The sequence below is a fragment of the Hoplias malabaricus genome, chromosome X2 (assembly GCF_029633855.1).
Source record: "Hoplias malabaricus isolate fHopMal1 chromosome X2, fHopMal1.hap1, whole genome shotgun sequence".
In the NCBI taxonomy this organism is placed as follows: Eukaryota; Metazoa; Chordata; class Actinopteri; order Characiformes; family Erythrinidae; genus Hoplias; species Hoplias malabaricus.
The window spans coordinates 13,370,257-13,396,613 of record NC_089819.1 but is presented as its reverse complement, the minus strand read 5'-3'; the positions used below and the strand labels follow the sequence as shown (position 1 = coordinate 13,396,613).

At 38.7% G+C, this 26,357-nt stretch overlaps 1 protein-coding gene across 3 annotated transcripts; it reads left to right on the top strand.

Moving 5' to 3' along the window:
- Positions 1-1,098: 1,098 nt before the first annotated feature.
- Positions 1,099-26,357, top strand: LOC136677325 (protein yippee-like 1). Of its 3 annotated transcripts, none has more exons than XM_066654841.1 (5): positions 1,099-1,641; positions 6,854-7,057; positions 19,592-19,635; positions 20,504-20,612; positions 22,365-26,357. In XM_066654841.1, exons 1-5 carry the CDS (start codon positions 1,585-1,587, stop codon positions 22,452-22,454), a joined length of 504 nt encoding a protein of 167 aa, XP_066510938.1. In that variant the 5' UTR covers positions 1,099-1,584; the 3' UTR covers positions 22,455-26,357. The 3 variants fall into 3 exon arrangements, with proteins under 3 accessions (XP_066510938.1, XP_066510937.1, XP_066510939.1); XM_066654840.1 differs by having other exon boundaries at positions 6,770-7,057; XM_066654842.1 differs by lacking the exon at positions 1,099-1,641 and adding an exon at positions 3,241-3,437.

Genomic DNA, 26,357 nt, shown 5'->3' with positions numbered 1-26,357 from the left:
AGAGTACAGGTAAAACAAAGTGTTACCACAGCAAGACTTAATGACGTCTGTAGTAAATAGGTCTTGTAACAAACCACGGCTGCTTGTGTACATTCCGTACGTTTTAAGGACGTTTTGTTCTCATGACGAAGAATCACACTGTGTTTGATGTTCCTTCGTTCTGTCACCAGAGGGCGAGAGTGTGACGCAGTGGTGGTTCCGCTGAAGCACTTTGTTCAGCTCGCAAAGAAAAATAATCAGTGTTACGACAGTTCGGTGTATTTTGGCTATAGTTATCTGAAAAACCCTAAATAACACCATCTAAGTATGTCTTTATAAATAGTGTAGTAAATGCGGTATAAATGACAAATTTATATAGCCACGTTTTTTTTTTACCTTTTTAATGACTAAAATCAGTAAGACAAAACAGTAGTTTTCAAGTAGATATAGTAATTAGTAAAATTTGGAAAACCACCTAGGGCAAATAGGTTCTACAGGAATCACGGTTACATTGGCAACTTTATGCAAATTTTTGTTTAATATTTACATTTTTTGCTGAGATTAAAATTTGGTAATGTTTTAAACTTCTCTCTGTACTTTGAATTGAACAAATGAACAGCAACTGGGCAGTATAATGTAAGGAAATGTGCAGAAGTGTATGACATGTTGAGGATGTGTGTATATTCTGTCTCAGAAAATTAAAAACACGTGATTTAGCAGGTCGTGCCCAAACTTTTGCACGCGCTTGTACAGTCCTCTGCAGCGGAGTTGTTTACCTCGACCACGTGGCTCTGATGACGTGAGCGTGCGCTGTCAAAAATAGATTTCATCAATAATAAATATTAAATAATAATCACCACAGACAATTATATATTAATACCAAATTAAAACTAATATTAAAACATAAACGAGTGGAAAATAAGGTATATAAAATATGCTAGGTTCATATGTTCGTCTGCTTTCTGTGATTGGCTGTATCGCATATCCCGTGGAGTCGCAGATTGGCTACTATGCGCCGCGCTGACTTCTGATTGGTCTGATTGTCTGTATAGGCGTGGCTTGAGTGTTCCTTCACTGTAGCGCTGATGCAGCTGGTTAGCAAAACAAACGACCTGAAAAACAGGCTGGAAAAAAAATCAGAAGAGAGGACTGTGCGGAGAGTGTCTGCGGTCTCAACTGGGAATGAATTAAACTGTTGCTTCTTATTCAACCTGCACGGCTCTAGGGCTTCAGGTGTACTGAACGAGGATTATTTGATGAGTTATTGTCGCTAAATTCATATATTTTACTTGCAAGGCGCTCGGCTCCATTTTGAAGACTGCGCAGCTCTCGGTTAAAGGCTTATTTCTCAGGCTATGAGCGAGTTTGACCATCTTTCTGCGGCGGTTGATGGGAGTCCAGGCCAAATCTCCAGCAAAAACAGCGACATCAGCAACGAACTGCATCGGGACATCGGCATAAAGTCGGCGTCCATATCCTCCCGTTGAATAAGAATCAAAACAATATATCTGCAGGTGCCTGAAGGGAAAGAATATGATAAGGAACTGAACACACAAGCACGTCAACACAGCGTCGTGACACATGCAGGACCATCGGATCTCTTGAATGAAAAGATCCCTGTTTGGGGGGAAATATAGCCTTCTCTACTTGCTCCAATCAGAGGTAGGGGGTCTTATTAATGATTTCACCAAAAAGCATTCACAGTTCTATGCATCAATCACAGGACTCAGCTTTATGCATGGGATCACTGCCATAATAAAAGCTACAATTCAGAGAATCCATTGTACTCGTCCATGTATTGACTCCTTAATGAGTTTTTTTTTCTAAAGGCTGAAGTGAAGGTTATGCATCATGTTGACTAATTGCCTTTAAGGTTCACAAAAAGAAAACAGAACGACCCGCAGCTGCCTCCTGTCTGTTGCTTTGTGTAAACAGTGAGACTGGAGATGTGAGCTGTAGAGTCAATGTGGCGGAGAGAAAGTGTGTTATGAAAGGAGGATGCACAATGAAAACATATGACATCATCAGGACGGTGGTGGCGACAAGAAGAGGCTTTGTTATTCAGAAAAAAAGAGGAGAAAGCCAGTGAAAAAAGAGCAAGCCTCCTTCTTATCTGTTGCCTTTAGATTTTTCAGTGTATCAACTGATTCTCAGTGTCACACCAGCACTGGTACAGTGTCAGTCAGAGTAGCCAACATGTATATTAACATGTTTTGACCACTCATTCATTCATTCTTTCATTTGTGGACCTATATTCCAAAGTTTTATGATTTTTATCATTGGTATTAATTACAAATTATACACCATTATGCATTAGACAAATGACACACTGACACTGACAGCAGAGATCAGGAAGTTGACGTTCACATGCTGTGACAGCTTGACAAAAATACATCTGCGGTTAAATATTCCACAGTTTAATATTATTATATTCTTTGTTTGTTTCCCACTTTTGTTGTTTCTCCTCACTTATTATATATAGGGTGAAACAGATGCTCACTGATGCAGAGATCAAGGCCTGTATTCTTTTGTTTTTACTTCCACAAAAGAAACAGATTACTAATACATTCAGAAATGTTTATTCTGTACTGTAAATTAAAACAGTACCCTTGTGGCCCCACAGGCCACATATTTAGAGAGCTACTAGGCTGCCCACATCAGATATAGACAGCCCACCTGTGTCCAACTAAAAGTAAAAATAACCCTGATTCCATGCCCTTCTTGAAACCATGTGAGCTGCACTACGGCCTCCTAGGTATTATTACTATAAGTAGAGAGATGCTCAAGCTTTATTCAAAAGACTGAATAAGATGAATACTTTTAACATATATTAACATAGTTGAAAGTGATATTATGTGTTTATTATTCCTAAGGCTTGAATTGGGTATTAAGTGCTGAAACACTAAAGAAATATAATTTTATTTTTTTGTTGTAGTTGTTGTTATTTTAAACATTACTACTGGTATTATTTGCGTAGTATAATGAACTAAGTAAACTGTTTAGACGTTTGTTTTTTGCAAAGTCGCTTCAAAGCAATGTTAAATGTATTGTTTACATTTGTCTAAGATCACCTTAAATTTACTTAAACATCCGGGTTCTTGTTTTAGCATTGGTCCGTCCCCTTGCCTGTGTCTGATTGGTACACTTACATGTCAATCAAGCCTCGGCCCGCCCACCAGATGACGTTTCCCGTGACAAAAAAAAAAAAAAAAAAAAAAAAAAACAGGCAGCCTAATCACAAACACAAAGAGAACAACAAAGAAAGAGCAGAGAAATGTACACGGTAGCGGACACGCAGGAGTGTGAGACAGTGTTTATCTGTTCAGGGTGTAATATATTCACTCAGAGGAGACCATAAAACTACACACAACACAAACAGCTGTTATAATATTCAGCTCAGAAGAAGTGGAGGAAAAATCGATGTCAAAGCTTTACAACGAAGATATCCAGTTTAGGTGGTGAGTTATTAAGTATCTTCATTTTTATTTCAGTGGGAATTAGTTAAAATCTCCAGTAGATATGCTTATTTGTGTCCAGACGCTGTCCATGTGGCACTTTGCAATGTTCTATCGATTCTTGTTGAAGAGAAATCCTCCAGCCATAAAAGTGCTTAAAAGCTTTAAAAATCTGTAAATATTTGAGTAACGGCCTGAAATAATATTAAAGATGCATTGGTGAAGCTGTCTGAAGTAACCATTGCTCAGATTTGTTCTTTCTTCTTCTTTTCGGCGAAGAGCAGCACGCTGCTGCTGGATTTCTTTGTTTTGCATCCATCCATGTGGCTTTTTCTCTTTGTGTGCTCTCTCAAAAAGATTCACGCTGACAACGACGACTTTTCAGCGTTTGAATCTTTATTGTATTGAATTGCCTTTAGTGTTTCCTTAAAAATTGCCTGCCATTCGGTGAGCTTTTTTTCCTCCAAATACATGTGTAATATAAATTGAGCTTTAACTAGTTTGGCGAGTCGTTGAAGTTTGCTGTAAAGGTAACAGTAGCACATGCAAGAGAAGGAAATGCAGAAGCCAAAAGAGGACTGGTGCTATACTATCCATATTATTCTGCTCCTGATTTTTCATCTTTTTTTAATATTAAACCCTAATCCCACTCTGTTAATCACAGGTTTTCTGAGATTAGCCTCATCCCACTGCACTTCTGCCCCTGCTTTTGTTCTTTAGTGAGAACTCCACATAACTCAATCAAAGCAGTTTTTAGATTTTGCCTTGGTAGAGGTTTTAGGTAGTTCTATGTATACTCCCTGAATATCCTTGATGTATAACAGTAGTAAAACCCTTTGTGGTTCTGGGCAGTAAAATACATTTTGGTGCTGGGCAGAACCCATTACACAATATTTTCCTGAATACCACATACTACAAGTTTTCTGTCATAGATAAGAACCATCTAAAAAACTATTTTGCTTAATTAATGAAAGTTTGGCAGTGTGGCCAAGAGTGAATTTTGTTGCCTAATCTTAGTCTTTTGTTCTCATGGGATTAGACTTACTTTTTAGAAAACCTAAATTTGATTGTAGTGTGATCAGGTATTCAGAGCAGTCAATTGGTTAAAAGCCAATGCAAAGTATAAATCTATGAAACTGTACCTTTAGCACAATCAAATCAAGTTCATTGGTGCTTCATCATACAAAATGTAGTTGGACATTAATCGGTTAATCTCTTAAAAACCTCTACATCTTCATCTACATTCATAATGTAGTGGTAATTATGTAATATACCAGTAAACCCTCTGGAGCTCTACCATGTTTTCCCAAGCCTGAGTCTTGGTCATGCATGTTCTGTCTGTGGCCCAGCAGAAGCTGTTCTCTACTTCACAGTACTCAGACTTCCTGTTCTGCTGCGGAAGTGGTTTTGTTTTTGTTTTGTTTCTGTCTTTCTGGGCCTTTCATTAGTGCACTACAGTAACTTTCCTGCTATTTCCCCGCTTATAGACTACGCCAAGATAGGGTTTGTGCCCTTCAGCTGTGAATGGAATTACTCAACCTACATTATTGTTAATATTTTGGGAATTGTAGCTCACTGGGTCAGCTGGATTGTGCCAGCAGCCAACGCATGAGTACAAACAAGCTAAGAGGAAGCTGACCCTCTACTATAAAAGGACAAGTCCAGCAGACAGTGCGAGAGAAGACAATTATAGCCAAAGAAATGCTACAGAGATCTCTACAGAGACCTATGTGCTATGACAACTCATCAGCAATGAGCGAAACATGAGTTAGTTTTAGCAAATCTTAGTCAGTCTGCTCAACCCAACCAAAAAAGTGTCATTTGCTGTCTAGATCTATTGCAATCTGCATTATGTCAAAAGTATGTAGTCAGACCTTTACTGAATTCACATGTACAGTTCACCCATTACTGACAGATGTGTTTTATTTCCATCTCCATAGAAAATAATCCAGATTGATTGCTGAGCCTAAGCTTACAATGCACAATGAAAAGTGTCAGCTAGAGAAGCATATCCCCAGAATGCTATTCTTTGGAGGGATGGGGCACTGTCCATAACTTTTGGGATAAATTATGATATAGAATTAGTCATCTGATTTCAGCACCTAATGTCACTAATGCAGGGGAGACGCAGGAGTAATTTTCTTTTTGCAGTGGAGACATTTTTATAACATTCTTGATTGGGGAAAATATTGGATAAGCACGTGTGTGTGAAATTCTGGACATAAAGAACACCTCAACTGATCACCATATTCAGCGAGAATAGGGGCTGTGGAGAATAGACAGAGATTTGCTGCTCATATGAGTAGATGGTAATCCATAATGCAATGGCACTGTTCCACTGCATGGTACCTACTCTACTCTGCTCTTCTCTACTCAACTCTACTTGCTTGGGCACTGGTTGGTTTTCCAGTATAAAGGCTCCCACCACCAACACTGCCTCTAATGGGAACTGCAGGGTTTGGAACCAACAACATTGGCAGCACTAACGCTACACAGAGTGGAACATACCATAAGCAGGTTCTATTTAATGGATCACTAGAATGACCCTCACCAATAAAGAGAAGCACTTATTAGTGCCCCTTTCCCAAATGCACTGGAATCCAGAAATGTTCTGGAGTTTACCCAGAGGAGCGTTATATGTGAACGTCATTACCCGGATGTTGTCCCCGACATTACCCAGACTTTATCTTGGTAGAGCCCTAGTTAAAAACTCTGGAACACTTTCAGTGCATTTCTCACATGCGCTGACTTGGACTTCTCCCAGAGTTTCTCCTGTATGCACTGCACACGTCCTACGCTACGCCAAAAGCAAGTGTTTCATTTCCTGCTGCAAGCGTGCACCTGATGCAGAATGTCTCCCATTGTGTGAAAGAGGCATAGGTCTCCTGAGGGCACTGAGCAGCTAGCTATAACTTTAACAGAGACTAAAAATATTGTAGTTGACAGAGGGGAGAAAACTTATTATTTACACTTCTTTAGATTTGCACAATCTAACTTAACCTGTGAGAGTTAAAATGATTAGCTTTTTCTCTTTTAGCTTTAGTTTTTAGCAAATTAGTTTATGCTTGGATTTGTGTAAGCTTGACAATGCATTTCTGAATGCTTTCTGAATTAACCTCAGCTTTAAATGGCACTCTTTTAATACATATGTATCTTGGATAAAGACTTGCCTGTTAACGTCTTGCAAGTCAAGGTTATGTTTAGACACTTTGAGTGATCTGTCTTTCTCTTCTTTCTTCCCACTTTTCTTTCTTGTTCTCTCTCTTATTTTTCTGCCTCTCTTTTTTCCCCTCTCTCCTCCAAAACCCCATCTTTCCTCATCTGGTACTCTGAAGGGTTTTTTTTCTCCTGTGGTGTTTGTGTGGAACGTGCCACACACCCACTCCACAACAACGACGGCTTTTGCTTGCATCTTCCAGTGTTTCTTCTGTCAGCAAGTTCAGCAGAGCTGTAATTCATCCAGTGCTAGTGCCGACGAGCCCAGTGAGGAGAACCACGACTGTGAGATGGTGAAGATGACCAAGTCGAAAACCTTCCAGGCTTACCTTCCCAATTGTCACCGTACTTACAGCTGCATCCACTGCCGAGCACACCTGGCCAACCACGATGAGCTCATCTCAAAGGTGAGCCAACTGGTTTCATAGAAACAAATGCACATAAACTAATAAGCATTCATGCACATGTACATGTACAAAGCCACTATCCATGGAATGAGGGCTGTCACATTTAGTCAATAAACACCTTAAAAAATAACTCACCCTATCAGGAATCATTAGATTATTAGAATAATTTGCATAATGTGTCCAATGCACAATTTTATTTTTATGCTTTTTATGCCCTTAGTCTTTATTCATTATATGTTTTTAATAATCATTAGTTTAGACACTAGTCTTGAAGTGCTTAAAAGTTTTTAATAGGAAATGGCAAGTTTTGTTTTTTTTATTTAATAGATACTTAATAGTTTAATTAATTTAATAGATAATTTTTGATAAATCCAGTTTTCTCTTTTACATCTAATGTTGATTTTTACCTTACAAGAGGTTACTTTTAGCTGGTTTTTTTGCACATTTACATCTATGTAGATTTCAACAAAATTGTTGTCAGTCAACGTTTACAATTTCAATGTTGTCCCCAACGCCACATTTGAGATGATGATGATGGTGGGGGTGGGATTGGATAGGTTTAGAATGTCCAGGCATTTCATTACCAACCGTGTATTCAACCTAAAGGTTTTTTAGGTTTCTCTAAACATTATTGTTAGACATTTATATCTTGCTTTGTATCTTGACCTGTATAATTAATTACCTCTCTGTATGCAGAATAAAAATGCATATACATCCAAACAAATGTATACATACTAATTATCCAATAATATAACTAGGCCTATATTCTCACTTGGCTGGTGCTAATTCCCATACAGTTTTACAACTTGCAACCTCTTTAATAGGTTTTAGGGCTGATCTGCCCCACTGGGTTTTGTTGTTTGTGAGAAATACACACACATTTTTACCTAAGCAACCAGTCTACCTGTAGTATTGTCACTAATTAGGAGCGTTTATTAGCAGCAAAGTCACGCGCTGCACTTCCAGACGCCAAAGCCGTTAATGCTGCAGTCAGAGATGATCCAACTCCCACCATGCACTGCACCTGTCAGGATTGATCACTTACCTGTAGCCACAGAGGATCTGTATGATTTGTTTTTGTTTACCTGTTTCCTACTTTGCAGCTAGATTGATGTGCTTGTTGTCTTTGTTGTGAGCCACATTTGTTTACATGACTGAAGGTTGGTTTGTTTACATTGAAAATAATATGGCTTCTGTGTCTGTTAATTGCAATACAGGTCAAACGTTTAAAGCAAGTTCAGCAGTTTCACACATGACCCAAGCAGCCATTATGAAGTGTTGCCTTCCACAGTGTGCAATGCATGCCTTGGCTTTAACACTGTGTTATGAAAATGATACAAAACACTCTGTAGGCAGAACAGAAAGCTACTGTTAAAATACACCTTCCATATTACTTTGAATTTCTTTTTGTAAAGTCCAAAAAATAAAAATTGAAAGTGAAATGGAAGGCTTACATTTATAGTAGCTTCCTGTTCTGTAGTTTGGAACCATTGCCATAATACAGTGTTAAAGCTAATACATGGAGGAGACCACACTTCATAATATCTGCATGTGTTGTGTGAAACTGCTGAACTTGTTTGAAGCTTGCTTTCTAGCTGCCAGTGAAATCTGGATAATTTTGACTCCAAAAGGAATGTCGCTTGACTTGTATTTCCAACCCATTACTAGAGGGTGAATTAAGTAGCTGTTCTTCTTCTCAAAGACTACTTTTGAGTTTGAAACTATTTTTAAAACATGTGCGGACGTCACTGACTCTGCCATTGCATGCTGTCGTCTGTGTGACCCATACAAGCATAAACAAACCCACTCCACCCAAACAAGAACACTGCAATCACATTAGCAAATCACATCTCCTTTGAGCTTATCAGAAAACAGCAGTGGACTGTCATGAAGCTAAACAAACAGTACATATTGGGTGTTGGGGAAATGTAGCAAGGCTAGATTTTAGTAGTGACCCTGACAAACAAGGTGCATTATGTCAGTGTTTATCAGTTGGTAATTAAAAGTAATGGGTGCATGTTGACATTCAGGTTATGCAGTACAGACCTAGTTCCAGCTTCTCCTCACTACTACTTCACTATCAGTGATTCTTTTTCAGGCTAAACACATGACTGCATTCATAATGTCATACAGATAATAAATAGAGTTGAGAATTGTTTTGGTCTCAATCTTTACTGAGAATTTAGGGAATTATATGATTCCTCAGTTTTTGTGTAGTGCCAGTGCACTTTGCAACAGGTGATATGCTACATAAAATTTAGTGCTTTTATATGTATACATTACATGGTAGAAGAATATTAGTTATTACAAGTTATGTCTTTAACTATTTTATTTTTAAAATTATTTTACTATGTTCTACCATACACACACAACTTTTGGCCTCTCAAGGCTTTATCCTCTTACTAAGTATTATCACCAAACTTAGCATAAATGTTTGCACCACCGTTTGTGTTCGATACATTATTTTCCTAGCAAAAATGTAATGTTATATATTACAGTTGGAATTACACTATATGACTTCTCATATTCTTATGTTTTTGCCTGGCCGTAACAATAAAATGTAAGAAGCAGTAGATTCCAGTGGATTCCCGTTCCAGGAGTTGCATGTGTCACTTCATTAAATCTTTGCCATCCTCTTATCGATGTTGACGTGTTGTATCACATTTTAGACTGTCAGAATGCCACCAATAATTGGAGCAGCATTAAAAAGCGGATCAGCTAGCCTAGCACTGGCCAAAGTAAAGCTCAACTCCCATGCTGGACTCTTTGAGAGGCATCAAACGAGGCCGGGTGGTGGAATGTGTGCTTCATTGTGAAAAGTCTAATCTAAGGGCTCCCCGCAGTAAGTCTTCAGCAACCCTCCAATCCCTTACCTGTATACACTCTCACTGTCTTCCATATAGACCATCCATTTACTTGCGTTGAGATGGAAGAGTCTTCTTGTTTGCTGATGGCACTGTAATACCAGCACCAGTTTTAAAGAGTAGCAGAAATGTATTAGAAACTAACATTTAATCAATCAATCAATTGATAAGTTAATTATTAAGCCTATTCTTTTTAATGGCATGTTTTCTCCAGTTAATGTATGCAAGGGATTTGCACTAATGCACTTTTAAACAGGAAATCACTGCATTAATTCATACTTAGTAATGTACTTATTTTGGTGCAGATACATAAAGTAAGCACCTTTGATCACATTTGCCTCTAAATAGAAATGTTTTTCATTTACAAATCCAATCCTATACTTACGTATATATTTGAGTGGACATAATCATCATCAGAAAGTATATATTACTCTAATTAAGTCAATAAACTGGCACTTATTCTATTGCTTACCAGTGACATGCAGTCAGTAAGCTGGGTCAAACTAGGAAAATGGATTAATAACATTAAAATCAAAAACGTAAATAGCAATCATTTATATGTATATAATTAGTATTTAGTGTATTAATATTTTGATTTTGTATTGCCTTCTTACATGCCCCATGTACATTCATTGTAACAGCATCATATTGTAACGGAGACAATAAGGCTGACTTTGAATGTTGAATTTTGACCTTATTCTGCAGCAGTTATTTGTTTAGGGCTGGATTGATTTAATCCTGTTACTGGAAAGCTTGTCTCTTCCTTCTGCCTCAGTGCATTCAACAGATTACCCGGCTCTGTTTATCAGATAGAGTCCTGCACCTCTTAACTGCACCTGCAATCAAGCCCTGATTGAAAAGGCCCAGAACAAACCCACCATTGACAGCAGTTCCTCTCAGGACCAGGTGCCTTTGATGAGAACAGTAAATGACCCACTTGTCCTGTTTTAACAACACAGATCTCGAGTTACTTTAGCTGGCCGTTGGGAGCTGTGCAGGAGAGAGAGACAGACCAGTTTGAATCTAAAGGCCTGTAACCACCAGAGCAGGCGTAAAGACATAAGGGGAATTGGCCAAGAATGATCTGGTTGTTCAGTTAGAGAAAAAGCTTTGGCTGAGTGTAGATGCTGAATTCTCATCATTTTATTGGATGGCCTGAGATATTAAGATAGTAGCTGCTATAGCTGCTGCTTTTGATCTTCCATGACCATTAAGTAACAAAGATTACAAAGTTAGATATAGACTATTTTGCCAGTTGTTTGTTTAGACATTAAAGTCTTCTGAACTGCTTTTGAAGAGGCATTATTCTTTAAGACATCACAGCAGTAGCATACTTATGCCAAATTACAGTAATTTTGAACGAGAGGCCAGCAATGTTTCTAAGATTGCTGTAAAAGTAGGTCTCTATGTTAGTTGGTCAAATGATGCCAATGCTGTAGTGAGCTAATAATTCCCTTCAGAAAAATGCTCTTTAATTATCCTAAACTGGGAAGAGGGTTATTCTTTTACTAAATACTTGGTAACAGGAATTTCATCTTCAAGGATATTGCCTTTACACATGCACCCCTGAACCAGGAAGTGATGTTGTATTTACAGAAGGAAGTGTGTTAATTTAGAATAATCAAGGTAAAACACATTTTGTCCTCAGTCTCATAGGCATGGCATGTGCTCTACTTTTTATTCCCCTCGACCTCCTGCTTTTATAGCAACAGTTGGCAGGCATGCCCACTCCAAGCCTGGCAGCCAGAAAAGGCCCTGTGGCCATGTCAAAAAGCTTTGAGTTCCAAAATGCATGGCTAAATGTAGATCTTTACAGGCCAAACTCTCACACACAAACTCCTGGAATTCTGAGCCAGTTCAGCATCTCAGGTTGTTCTGTCTGATTTTACAGTTTAGTATAGGTACTTCACTGGAATTAAAGTGAGTGGTCTTCTTAATTTGGATCATAGATGTAAACAAGGAAACCAGTTTTCTTTAAGGAGGAAAAGGCAAGGCCACTTTAAAGACAATGTGATAATGTAATGATACATTGAATTGAAATCAGTTTGTTGTCTTTTCATTACTAATATGTATAACCCCCCCCCCCACCTCACATAACACAATTGAAGAAATGTCTGAATGCAGCGAAGTATGCTCTATTTGTTCATATGTTCTTTCTTTCCTAGAGTAAATGTTGACATTTGGCAGTGGTGAACATAGAGTATTAAATAATTAAACGTACTAATAGAATTTTTACTGAAGCATTAGTATTTTCTAAGATTTTAAACCTTCACTATCGCATCCATCTTCATTTTGGACAACAAAAATGGTCAATACCCATGTTGGAATATATATAAAGATACTGTACGGTGGATACAGGTGCAGTAAAGGGAATTTAACACAGAGCTGTTAGCAGATTAGCCCAGCATGTCTTAAATATTTCTGCTGTTATACAAATAAAAAAAATTACAACACACATGTAATGGGTATCCTTTTGATGGAAGGAGAAATGAGCCCTGCAGTACTGGAAAGAACAGTGAAGAGTTTAGGTAGATGGTACAGTGCAGCACTAAATGATACCAAACAAGTTGGGGGTCTCATATTAGGTGGCCATTAACAGTTCATGACGTTTCAATCACAGAAGTAGAGAAAATGGAAAGGGTTATGAACAAGGCTATATTTTGTCAGGATTGAAATATGCAGTGGTAAAAGCAGCTGCGCCAGTCACAAAAGCAGGAAGGAAATGGGATCTGAAAAAGGCTGTGCAGGTAGCCAGGAGCTCATTAGAGCTAAGTGATGTGATTGGCCAAGTTCAATGTAGAAGAGCAAGGCTTGGGTCAGGTGATACATGGAAAGATTTTAGTAAGGCCACATCACCAAAGAGAAGGCAAATGATGACTAGTTTTATTTGTGAGCATGAAGAGGAGGCATGTTGTGCAACAGCAGCATCACAGGCAAAACAAGGCCAGTGGCTTCGTTGGGAGAATCTAGAGAAGCGGAAGATTTTAAGGCAAGAATTTGGGTGATGAAGTCGTATTAAATTTTTGCTGGGAGTAACTTATGACATCCTTCCAAGACCACAAAATCTTGGACAGTGGGTAGATGAAGACTCTAGTTGTGGATTATGTGCAGGGGTGGCAAGCTGAATCATAGCCTATCAGCTTGAAAGGTTAGTTTGTCACAGGGTCTGTATACATAAAGGCATGCATTGACGAGTAGCTGTAGTAATAAAATAGTTAGGTTTGTGTGTGAGGGGGAATGTTTTCGAGAATGTGCACAGACAATAAATATTGGTAGATGGGGTGAAGCAAGATATTAGAAATTGCTGGTGGACATAGGAAATAGGCTGCAGGTCCCGAGTGCATTGTGTTAACTACACTGAGGCCAGACAGGATTCACTACTCTTAAACTAAACTAAACTAATAGTTTATTTCATAGAGTTAACAGTTCCATTTGAGGATGAAGCATTAGAAAGGAAGAAGCTGAAGTATGCAGACTTGGCAGCTGAGGTGAGGGGTGGCAGGCACATGTAAGAACAGTGGAGATAGGCATTAGGGGTTTTGTAGCCAGGTTAGCCACATCCCTGCTTGTGCATTTCGGCATCAGGGGCCGGAAACTAAGGGCAGCTGTGAAGTTATCAGAAACAGCTGAAAGGTCTAGTCAGTGGTTTTGGATAAGGAGAACAGAGGCGCTGTTGTGGTTGTTGGTGCTGTAGCATGTAGATTTCATATGGAACCAGTGGCACTGAGCATGCATTAACGGTGCAAGTGGCACTAGGTACAGCTTAGGCACCAGGGAGGCCAGTGTGGATTTACGGTTGTTGATGGTGAGGTAGGACTGTAAACCTGGCTTGGAGGGGTGGGGGGGGTGCGTTCACTGTTGAGCCTTCTGGAGGTGTTGTGGGCTTAATTCAGCGAAACACTGATGAGGGGAGGTGCCTACCTGATGACCCCTGTGAAGAGCTAGCAATACAGTGGGTGGTTTGGGTACTCATGGGCTGGGCTAGCTCACGAATAAGGATAGATAAACGGCCACAGCAACCTTAATGTTGAGGTGTAGGAGTCAACAGAATTTTATGGCTGCTGGTTAGAAGAGAGTGTTTTGGGCCCTATGTGAAGCTCTAATGTATTATTATATTTAATATTTTATCCTGTGTATGATTATAACATAATGATATATGTCACATCTAAATATCTGTTCTATTTGTTCTAAAAATCCAATACATATAGGAATTAGATCATGTTGTGCATCAGCTTACTTGTTATAAAGCAATGTGTGTTCCTAACCCAATTTCTAACCTTATTTCTAATATTCTCCCCAAAACAGTCAAATTCACAATAGGCTAATGTAGTGGGGGACATTTCACTTCTTGCCTGTGTAGCCCCTCTCAGTGTTTCAGCTGTTGTGCATGAGTTGTTTAGGATGAAGGAATGACTGGCTGCATTAGCCTGCACTAAGCCTGCACCCTGGTCATCAGTGGAAAAAGTAAAGCCGATTCTGCCGTCTGTCTCAGCCTCCCTGACCATGGATGACAGCCGTCTAGCAGAAATGTGCTGGATCACTGCCACATGAACCTGTGGCTCACACCTTGTACTAGAGCCTTGAAAGGCAGGACTTTCTGCAGAATTGTTTATTGTCTAGATGTAGCTAGAGCTGTCACAATTATTCATTTTACTTTAGTTGTTTCATTTCCATTTCAGTGTAATTTTCAACCTGCATTGATTAGATCTAGGTGAATTTTTATTAAAAAATGTTGTAAAAGCCTGTAAAACTGCTTATATTGTGTTGTTATTTTACATTAATGTTTTACTACAATTTTTAAAAACTTCCTTGTTTACCATTTACCTTTTAGAAGGAAGCCTGTTCTCAGTAAATGTTTACTGTTTTTGTTTACAGTAAGTATCTTTAGAATATGGTAATGGTTATGATTTGCAGTTCTCTAGTTGATTTACAGCAAATATCTAGATAATCAGGAGATTATTTGGTAGTTAATAGATGGTGAAATCTATTTATATCAATAAATAGTGACAGCACTAGTTGCAACATTTTCACACAGGTACTTAATTAGAAAATTAGATATTATGCTCTAAAATTAGTTTCAGTCTATGAAACCCTGGTTATTCAGACAGTGGCAAGTGTTTCTGTTTTGAGTATTGTGTTGTGTATCTTTGTCAATGACAAAATTGTCTAAATGTATATAAATAAATAATTCGATTTATAATCTATTAATTAATCAATTTATTTATTTTTATACCTCTCATAGTCATAATAATCTGTTATTTCCACAATTTTGTGTGTGTGAGAAGCCTGTATGGAATCCTTTGTGCTGTTCAGCCTCAGATGTTCAGATGTGACCTGGGTTTTGTGTACTTTGAGTCAGGCTGGAACAGAAGGCTTGTTTGCCCTTGCAGCACACTAGAGGATGGCTGCTGATGGAGGATACTGTACATGGCACGTAGACACTGTGCTGAATGGCACTAGCCTTGCTGATCTATGTTAATGCTCTGAGATAGAAACTAAAGCAGGCTAATGCTTTTAAAACCACCAGGTCAGAGGGAAAAATGGAGAGAAGGGATGAGCGCAAGTGAGCGAGCTTCAAAGAGAGGGGGAGAGCTTAGAACAGACAGCCAGGCAGAGCTTGAGATGCCAAAGTAGTAAGTGAGGGAAACTAAAATCTAAAACTAAACTAAAGTATTTTATGTAATAACAGTTGCAGACACTCAATTTACCAGTCACTCAGATGTGTTTTCCAGAAATCACAAAAACACATTGACTAAGTTATTTTAGTATTTTTTTTCAGAGTTGTTAGCGTTTGCCATATTTGTAACAAACACATCAACTGTGCTGAGCCAATGACAAAGGGAAGAGGGGAAAAAAAACACATATTTTGGCCACTTAAGAACTTGAGACCAGTGGTGGACAGTAACAAAGTAAATGTAATTTGTTACTGTACTTAAGTATTTTTTTGTGTATCTGTACTTCCACTTTGGGTGACTTTTTAATTTTACTCCACTACATTTTAAAGTCATATATCTTGTTTTTTACTTCACTACATTATGAAAATCTGCAGTTACTTTTTGGTTTATGTGTGAGTAAAACTAACATGTCTAAATAAATCTCCCTGCTCCACACAGCTCTCCACATGACAGTGTGTCTCTGTTGCTAGAAGACAAACAAACAAAGGAGCCCCGCTAATACAAGTGAAAATGTCCTCTGCCTAAAACTAATAATACTAAAGGCTTTGTTTTTATTAACTGTTGTGTGAATTTGAGACCAAGTAATCACTGTCAATTCTTAGAATCATTATGAATTAACAAAATGATTTGCACCGATTAGTATTTGGCTGTATTTGAGTCATCAGTAATGACTATTCATATACGCATATACGTCCATATACATGATTTACAGATCTGTAGATGTCACCGCTCCGGGGTGTGTTCTCCCTCTGTCTGTGTGGGTTTCCTCCCACGATCCAAAAACACACATTGGTAGGTGTATTGGCAAGTGAGTGTGTGTCACCCTGCGAAGGACTGGTGTCCCCTCCAGGGTGTGATCCCGCATTGCGCCCAGTGACTCCGGGTAATGTCCGGACCCACTGTGACCCTGAACTGGATAAGCGGTTTCAGGTAATGAATGAATGAATGAATGAATAGGTGTCACAAATCACTCACTGAGAGTCAGTTGGAGATTTATTAAACACGATACATGAAGCAAGGTCAAAACCAGAAGAACTATTCCAAAGCCAAAAATCAGTACAGAGAGATAGAACAGTCGGAAAACAGTCTGTTTAAGAAACAAGTGTCTCAGAATTCAAGAAATCACTCAAAACATACTCTGCGAGTATGTGGACAAAACAGAGAGCTTAAAGGAACACTAATATTTTTACATTATAAGTACAGCTTCAAAATCATTGTGATGCTTCACTGACCTGTGATAGGGAGATTAGAGCCTCTGTTGTTGCTACTCTTTGTTCAGCACTGCAGAAACGGCACTATGTAAATTTTTGAGGGTGGTAGGAAACCACCACTTTCATTCATCCTTAACTGCTTATCCAGTTAAGGGTCACAGTGAGTCTGGAGCCTACCCGGAAAAATTGGGTGCAATACAGCAACACACCCTGGAGGGAGTGCCAGTCCTTCACAGGGCGACACACACACACACACACACACATATATATATATAAATAATGGGACTCGAACCCACAACCTCCAGGTCCCTGGAGCTATGTGACTGTGACACTACATGCTACACCACCATGCTGCCCAATTTCAGTACAGTGCTGTAAAAGGTGCACATGAGGCCATGTTTCCTACAGTATAGGTTCAACACAGAAGTTTAAATTGGGCTTAATACTCATCAGACGGTGACCTCTGGTGGATTGGAGGGGCAGCACCTTGGGTGTTTGTAATAGTTAATAAAACATCATTCATTGTATTTAATCTTTGGCCATTTCTGCTGTGTTCAGTGTCAGACTAATAAATGACAATCTATTAAAAGACTGGGGAACCAAGAGTGACATGAGTCTATTCATTTACAATGTTTTAAGAATAAGTCATGTTACAAAATTATAATATTAACATTATAGCCGTAATATATCATAGTACTTTTACTTTCAATGCTTATGTACATTTGAAGATGAATACTTTTACTCAAGTTGAGATTTACAACGAGGACTTCTACTTTTACTTTTAAGACTTTTTAAATGGATATATACAAGCTGAAAGTAAACAGTTAAATTGTTTATCGTAATAATTGGTAGCCAGTGACTGAATATTTATAATAGAATCCAGTAAGTCAGTGATGAACCAACAGTTCAGTAGGCTGAAAAATAGTGTTCCGTTTAATGCCCTGTGTGTTCACACAACTGTCAGCATAGGGCTCCCAGATTTATTATTGTTTTTATCATGAGGTTAAAAGGCATGTCTGCTCTTTCACAGTCTTCACCCAGAGCAGCATGTCTGTGGAGCATATTTCTATGTAGAGTATAGATGTGCAGAAGGTAGGAAAAATCTCATACACAGAGAACTAAAATTGCCAACTAATAATAAGTGAACTGGAACTTCTAGACAAATGAGCCCTTTCATAGTAACACACAAAACACGCAGACACATTATGTATTGATTAAATGCACATGTTGGCCCCAATCCAGAGCTTGGCAGTCACAGTTTAGGTGGACTTTGCATGAACACCAACACCTACTTTTTTACTTTCTCTGTCTCTCTTTCTCCCTCACACACCTACAGGCATAACCTGTAGGTGCACACCTGCATATACAGTGAACTTGAGCTTACCAGGAAAAGTACTGTATCCTATTTCTGTACACAGAAACAAACCATATAAACAGATTCTAAAATGTATAGTGGCCTCAAGCCAAAACATTGGTATCATAGGTGAGTTGGACATTCCACAGAGACCAAGACACACACACACACAGAGCACATGAGTACAGAACCATTTAGTGCTGCTTTTGTTCATAATTAAGGGATCCTGATTTCTTTTTGGGGTCGGTAACTTCCACATGGACATGGGCAATTGAAATGCCTGAGAATTGCTAAAACGCACCCAAATCCATTGTGGTTAAATGACCACCAAATGATAGTGGAATCTAATAGGATTTGGCAGATAATTGCTTATAATTTTTGGGCAATTTGATAACTCATTGGATATGCTCATTGTTTCACATCTATATAATAAATGCACTATATTGCCAAAAGTTTTCACCCACCCATATAAATAATTGAATTTAGGTGTTCCAATCACTTTCATGGCTACAGGTGAATAAAACCAAGCACCTAGGAATGTAGATTGCTTCTACAAAAATTGTGAATGAATGGGTTGCTACCAGTGCAACCAGTCCAGTCGTGACATTTCCTCACTGCTAAATATTTTGCAGTCAACTGTCAATGGTATTATAACAAAGTGGAAGTGTTTGCAAACGACAGCAACTCAGCCACAAAGTGGTAGGCCACATAAAATTACAGAGTGATGTCAGCTGATTTGAGAATTCCAAAGTTCTGCAGAGTCAATCACAACAGATCTTCAAACTCTATGTGGTCTTAAGATTAGTTCAGGAACAGTGCGTAGAGAGTCATGGAATGGCTTTCTAGAGCCGAGCAGCTGTATCCATTGCAAAGCATCAGATGCAGTGATGTAATGCACGCCACCACTGGACTCTAGAGCGGTAGAGACGTGTTCTCTGGAATGACGAATCACGCTTCTTCATCTGGTAATCTGATCGACGAGTCTGGGTTTCACTGTACTTGTCTCAGTGCATTGTGCCAAGTGTAAAGTTTGGTGGAGGGGGGATTACAGTGTGGGCATTAGAGAGCATTTTGGGGTCAGACACTTCTGGTCATAATTCCCATAAACACACTCCTAAACCTTGTGGGAAGCCTTCCCAGATGAGTTGAAGCTGTTATAGCTGCAAAGGGTGGAGTGACGTCATATTAAACCCTATGGATTAAGAATGGGATGTTACTCAGTTTTATGTATTATGTTTAAATGGATATTTGCATGTCTTTAATTGCCTTGAATTCATATTTCAGTGGGTCAAAAAATTTATTTTTTCTGTAAAGTTACTGTTTTCGAGACACAGGGTTTTGTTGCTACTGCAGTGTGAGCTCACCTGATTGGCTTTCATGGCTGTTTATCAAATCTGACTTGCACCTTTGTTTCTGTTTCTTTTCCCTAGTCATTCCAAGGAAGCCAGGGACGAGCCTACCTCTTCAACTCAGTGTAAGTATTACCCCTTGCCTATCACCAAATTTAGTTTTCACTGCTGAGCCTTCTGGAGGTGTTGTGGGGTTAGATCAACAAAACATAGAGAGGAGGTGTCTACCTGATGACCCCTGTGAAGAGCTAGTGATACTGTGGCTGGTTTAGGTACTCATGGGCTGGGCTCAGTGAGTAACTAGTTGTTAAGGACAGCTGGTTGCTGATCGGATCATAAACGGCCACAGCAACCTTATTGTTGAGGTGCAGAAATTTAGATGATGTAGTTTGGAAAAGTGTGTGGTGGGCCCTATGTGAAGCTCTAATGGATTGGCAAAGATGTTTTAAATCTTATTTTATATACGATTATAATGGCATTTATGTAGTGCAGAGCACAAATACTGCTCTCTAAGTTTAAAATATTGGAAAAAAACATTCATATAAGTGCAAAATTAATGGCACTGTTAAGCTACTTTTTTGTTTGTTTTTGTCCATTGTATAAAATCTAGCTTATACACATTAACTGTGAATTAAAGTGTGCAGAGGTGTGGATTCTTTAGAGAATATTTATTTATTGATTTCAGAAAAAAAACATATATCCTTTCATTTGTCCACTGCTTCCCAACTTCTGCACATGGCTGTAGCACTCAGCATGCCTAGGCTGAGTTTTGCTGAGTCAGCTGCTTTCAGCCTCGATCACAACAGAACAGAACAGCAGCCGACAAAGATCAAGTGCTCGAGATTAGTATCACTGAGCCGTTGTACGCTGTTTTTATGTAATTCAGGCATGGATCAGCAAATGATATATGTGAATGGTAATGAATTTTCAGTAACTCTCTCTGGTATGTGAATGGTAATGATTCTCTCTCTCCTATGTCTCTGCCTCTCTCAGGGTGAATGTGGGCTGTGGTCCAGCAGAGGAGAGGGTTCTCCTCACAGGTTTACATGCTGTGGCAGACATCTACTGTGAAAACTGTAAAACCACTCTGGGCTGGAAATACGTACGTTTCTGGTTTTTATTTTTCAACTTTTTGACAGCCACAAACTAAATGTTCTTAGGGTAGAATTATCCCTGTTATTTAAAAATTTCTTTCTCTCTCTCTAGTGTGTGTGTGTGTGTGTGTGTGTGTGTGTGAACTGATCAGCCATAATTTATTTAAAATGACCTGACCATATAGGTTCATTTTGTAGTTTTACAATTACAGACTGTAGATCTTCTTTTGCTTTGCATACATTGCTAGCTTCATTCCTGACTAGACTATACATAAAATGTCAGGACCTTCACAGCTGTGTAGTATAACAACATGACATTGTGGTGGTGGTGGTGGTGTTAGCGTGTCTTGCACTGGTAAGTCACATGTGGCAGCACTGCAGAAATGTATAAACATTGTGCCCAATGAAAGCCCTTTTCCACCAAAAGAACTTGGGCTTATATGATTCTAGGTGGCTTTCGGCAAAAGAGCCTGCATCTACACCGGGTTTAGTGCAACCGAAGATGTGTCACAGAATGTTAGAAGACGGCAGATTGTCTCCAAAAAAGCAAACATGGATCAACTTTTGGCGATAAGAAGAATACACACGCTCTTCATGGGTGTTGCCATTGCTTCTTGCTCCTATACAACTACACAGATGTTGTCTAAGTTAGTGCTGAAAAACCTACTATTCTTTGGTTCCCACTGCAGAACTTTTGGGTTCTGGAAACTGTTTTTTTTATGGTGGAAATGCACCAAACATTTCAAAATTAAGTTCACAGACCGGAATGGAGTCAGTTCCACATTGGTAGAAACGTGCTGACTGTGCACTCTATTACACACCTCCTTTGCTGGTTCCCCTTGTAAAGTCAGAGACAGTAGTTTATCTGTATTGTTGGTGTTAGTCCTTCTATAGTCCTTCATTAGTGGTCACAAGACGCTGCCCTTCAGACGCTGCTGGTTGTGATTTTTAGGCAGTGGACTATTCTCAGTCCAGCAGTGACTGTGTATTTAAAAACTCTGGCATCACTGCTGTGTCTGATCCACAATGAGTACAAACGTAAATAAGTAAGTAATGTATGTTTCAGAATAATGTGAAGAATGCAAATAATGTCCGAAAGTCCTTGGGGCTCTCTTACCATTGCTAGTAAACACGATTTATTTGAAGAATGCTAAGAGCTGTAGGTGAAATGTCTCCTCCTTTTGTTGTATTGCCTTTACAGTTGTCCTGAAGACTGTTCTCAGTTGTTACTGCAGTGCAGTGTGAGAAGGTTCATCGTGTGTGTGTGTGTGTGTGTGTGTGTGTGTGTGTGTGTGTGTGTGTAAGCTCTCATTTATTTATGTCCCTTGCTATCCTGTTACTGAGCTAAAGGCTGATAGATTAGATGTGTAGCTTCCAATTCCTCCCACTGCATAACAATGACAAGCAAGAATTCTGAACATTGTGTACAATGGTTTCCCCTCCAAGTACATGCTCATAATTTTATATATATATATATATATATATATATATATATATATATATATATATATATATATATATATATATAATTTTTGTTCAGTCACTTGATAAAAAACAGTGGAACAGATTATCATACGTAAAGTTATCATTAATGTGACTATAGGATAGCAATGTTATTTGACTTTGAGATTAGAGATGTAAAATGTAGTAGTAAAATGTGAAATTCTGAAAAACTTAATGAGCAAATGCACTTGTCAGGATTGTAGCTCTAATGTTTGAGTCTCTCTCTCTCTCTCTCTCTCTCTCTCTCTCATATACAGGAGCATGCATTTGAGAGCAGTCAGAAATACAAGGAGGGCAAGTTCATCATTGAGCTGGCTCACATGATCAAGGACAACGGCTGGGAGTGACCCCAACCACTTCCTCTCTGCTCAGTGACCTATTGGGCCGCTCTGTAGCGGACTTCAGAATGACACCACACATGCGTGCGCACACACAAACACACTCCTTCACACACACACACACACACACACACATTTACAACATCCACTCCACCTCCTCCCCCATTTCTCCTTCACACAGACAGTCTCCCCTCCACCAGATCATTCAGAAACTCTTATGCACTGAAATGAGAGCGGGACAGAGAGTGAGAAAACAAAAACAAGGGGGATTCCACTTGTCCATGTGTGGTAACTGAGAGAGACTGAAGATTTCTCCAATAATTGACTCCTTTCTTGTCATGGGTTTTTGCTGTGTTTTGACCTTCATGTGTCACTACCCTTTCATCAGCTGTAAGGAGTTCAAAGAATACACCATCACACTCTTTTCTTCTCTTCTTTTCCACACCTTCCTCTCTCTCTATCTCTATGATTGAGCAGGGAATGATGAGATGTGTGTGTTTTTGTGTGTGAGAGTGTGTGTGTTTGTACCATTTTCCTTTTATGCAGGAATTTTGAGTCCTTTCTGGTGGACTTATGATACTGATGATGATGTTACTGGTTAGCATTCTTCTCCCTCTTAGAGAAAGGTCTTGACTGAGCATGCTCTTTCCTTCTGCGTTGGGATGGCAATGGGAGGTGTTAGGTGCATATGATATTTTGAAAAATGTTATCTGGGATGGGGTGTTATTAAAAGGGGCGGGGCTATGTAGCAGTACCGTGGATACTATTGGACAGGGACTGGGGTTTGGGGGGGAGGGGGTGGCAGTGGACAGAGTTTCAGCATTGCAGTGGCATTTTTGTATTTATGATGTATTCCTGTACCTTTTTATCTATTGTATTTGATTTATTTTCATGGTCTTTTTTTTTCTTTTCTTTTTTTCTTAGTTTTTCCCCTTTCCTCTTCCTTCAATGACTTCACTGTGCAATTTGTGTGACCCGGTACCGTAGAGTTTGACCCCTGTGCAGGAGCTGTCCTGTCTTTAGCTGTAATCTGGTGCTTTTAGGCAAGATCAAACAAAAAAAATAATGTGTAGCTTTTAGTGTTGAGGTGGCATTTGTGGCAGGTTCCATTTTTGCATCAGTACTATAAGTGAAAGAAATAACTTGTTTTTGTTTCTTGCTTTTTTTTTTTATATTATTATTGCTGTCTAAACGCACTGGACAGCAGGGGAAAACTTAACCTAGTGTCGGTAAACCACAACCCTACATCACATGTTGACCCTTTTGTCAAATGCTTCATATTGTTCCTGATGATTACAAAACTTTACAGTAATGTTCTTCTTATGATCATGCGATTTGCGTGTGCTTGTGTTAATGTTTGGACACACGCATGCATGTTAGCCGTATGTGTGTGTCGCTCAGTGTGTTTGAGTGTGTGTGCTTTTAAGCATTACGTTACGGCGTACTTGAATGCAGTTACTTTGTTTGCACTTTGCAGAGGCCTTGTTCGTGGGTTTAGAGGCAAATGTCTGTCTGTCTGTTTTTTCATGGCCTTTTTCATTGAAGATTGAATGATTGTACCAGATGCTTTTGATTGAACTTCAGGGTTGGGTGATTGCTGGCATAATCATCTCCCTTTAGAGTAGAACTTCTGCTGCTTACCTTCTTTCTTTCTGTTCACAAGTTGAAAAAACAGAGCACGAATGTAGTGCTTTTTCTTATTTGATTTAAAAATTTATGGCTGGGAACCCATTGATAACACTAACAATCTGTCCATTTGATTATAAATATAAATAAGAAACACACATTTGAGAGAAATAAAATTGTTTGGGTGCTTACAAATTAACAAAATGTTGTATGGTAAATAGATTTGAATGCCTTGACAAATTAGTTAATTAAAAAATATATATATTCAGTGCCCCTCATTAAAATGATGGGTCTTCACAAAAATGACATATTGCAAAATGTGCTGCTATCTAAACTTAATGCAATCTGGAGCTTTCACTTTACACCTCCTGCACTTTAACTGGGCTGTGTGAGAGCGTGAGTGGATCAGTTCTTTACATACGTAGTCCTCCTTCCACATCTTTGCCTCTAAGCAGCATGAATCTTGTGCCTCTTCAAAAGAAAAAAAAAAAAGAAAAAATCTCCCTCTTCTCTGTTGTGCAGTGCATGACTCCATTAAAACCCAGCACACCTGTCAATCAAAGAAATGTAGAAAATGGGGAAACAAAGAGGAAGAAAAAAAAACAAACCAACCTCACAGAACTATTATCCACTGAGAACTATATTTAGAAGCGTAATATTATCTTATTATTTTTTGGTAGGTCAAAATAAGAGTTATTACAAATTTAGTGGTTATTTTATGCAGAGCTTCGGGTGGGGTTTATGAGTGGCTGGGCAGAGATATTCTAATTGTGGGTGCAGGGGTTTCAGTAGCAAGGAAGGGGGCATTAAATGTAGATTTATATGGAGTATAAATCAAAGCATATTATCATGATTTTTGTTTTTTAAGATAGAATCAGTGGCAAAACCCTCAGCGATTATCGCCAATAAGGTCAGTCAGGTCACGTGACCTTTTAATCATTCAAAGGCAATGCAAACAAAATAGTTGTAGAGATATCCTACTTGAAAGAAAAAAAAAACAGGAGTTACAGACAAGACATTGTCCCTGTCTCACAGTTTTTGTACATAAAGTAACATATTTAAGGTTTTATATACATATTTCTACTGGGTTAGTTCTTCTACTTCCCTGACTTGAAGCACTTTTGTTCACTGTACCTCTGGCTTTGTGTATGTATACGTGTCTGTGTGGGAAATGAATGAGTGTATGTGTGTGAGAGTGGTTTAGTTTCCTCTCTTCATTGTTATTTGTGAGTTTTAGCTGTTTGTTGATTAGCTTCTTCATGTCTTATCTCTTTTAGATTAATTCACTTCTTTCTGTTGCTGTCTTGTAGCTTCGATTGTGAAAACGAGGCTTGCTTTTTTTCTTTCTTTCTTTCTTTTTTTCTTTCTTTCTTTCTTTCTTTTTAAATCTAAAAAGTTGCTTCTCCTACCAGCTTGTTGACAAAGCACTCTGCTTTTCCTGGTTTAGCATTGTGCTCCAAGCGGTGAGCTGGATTCACCTGCCGAAAAAAGTTCACAATCGCAACATTGGCTGAGACCCTTCTTTCACTCAAGCGAGCTTCTCCCTAAGACTCACACCTCAAAACTGAAGACAAGTGAGGCCAGTGTCACTGTCAGTGTGCACCAAATAATTGCAGAATTGTTTTGTTCAACCAATCGTTAGCTCATAGCTAAGCTTTCTGATTTGTTCAGTCACAATCGTGAATGTCTCAACTGCTGGAAATTAAACCACTTGGAAAAAAACCAAAAAGCAAGCATTCAGTTCTTTAATACCAAGTGTGAAATTCTGATATTTCTGTCAGTTTCTTTTAAATTTTTTTTAACAAATTCATTGTTTTCAAAGTGGCAGTGTCTTTTTTTTTTTTTTTTTTTTTCCTTTCTGGGGGGGGGGCTATCAGGCTGTTAAAGGAGTTGGTTTGCTCCTCCACTTTGCCATTTGCTTTGGTGACACTGGTTTCAAAACCTTTTTAAAACTGTCAGTCTATAGGGTATGTCATGCAAAAGACATTTAGGTTTAAAGCATCTTTAGGTATGCACAGGAAAAATGATTGTAAGTTTGAAGAATTATTTTCTTAGGACTGTTAAAATATAAGGTCTGAAGCATGTTGTATTTATAATGGCTATATTAAGTCGTGCCTGGGTTTCTTTCTCTTGTGTTATCTTCAAAGCAAAAAAAGCATTTGCTTTTATTTTTTGTTGTTGTTTTTACTTGATTATCTTGCTTTGCATTCTGTCCTAGAAAAGAAATGTCACATTTGTCTGTTTTTCACTGTATTGTAAGCTATCAGATATCACAATAAAGCTTAA

Bases quoted from the DNA above. Each gene is read 5' to 3' on its own strand.
- LOC136677325 (XM_066654840.1), top strand. From the start codon at position 1,585: ATGAAAAGATCCCTGTTTGGGGGGAAATATAGCCTTCTCTACTTGCTC. The intron at 7,058-19,591 runs GTGAGCCAACTG...TCTTTTCCCTAG, and splicing joins ACGATGAGCTCATCTCAAAG to TCATTCCAAGGAAGCCAGGG. The intron at 20,613-22,364 runs GTACGTTTCTGG...TCTCATATACAG, and splicing joins CCACTCTGGGCTGGAAATAC to GAGCATGCATTTGAGAGCAG.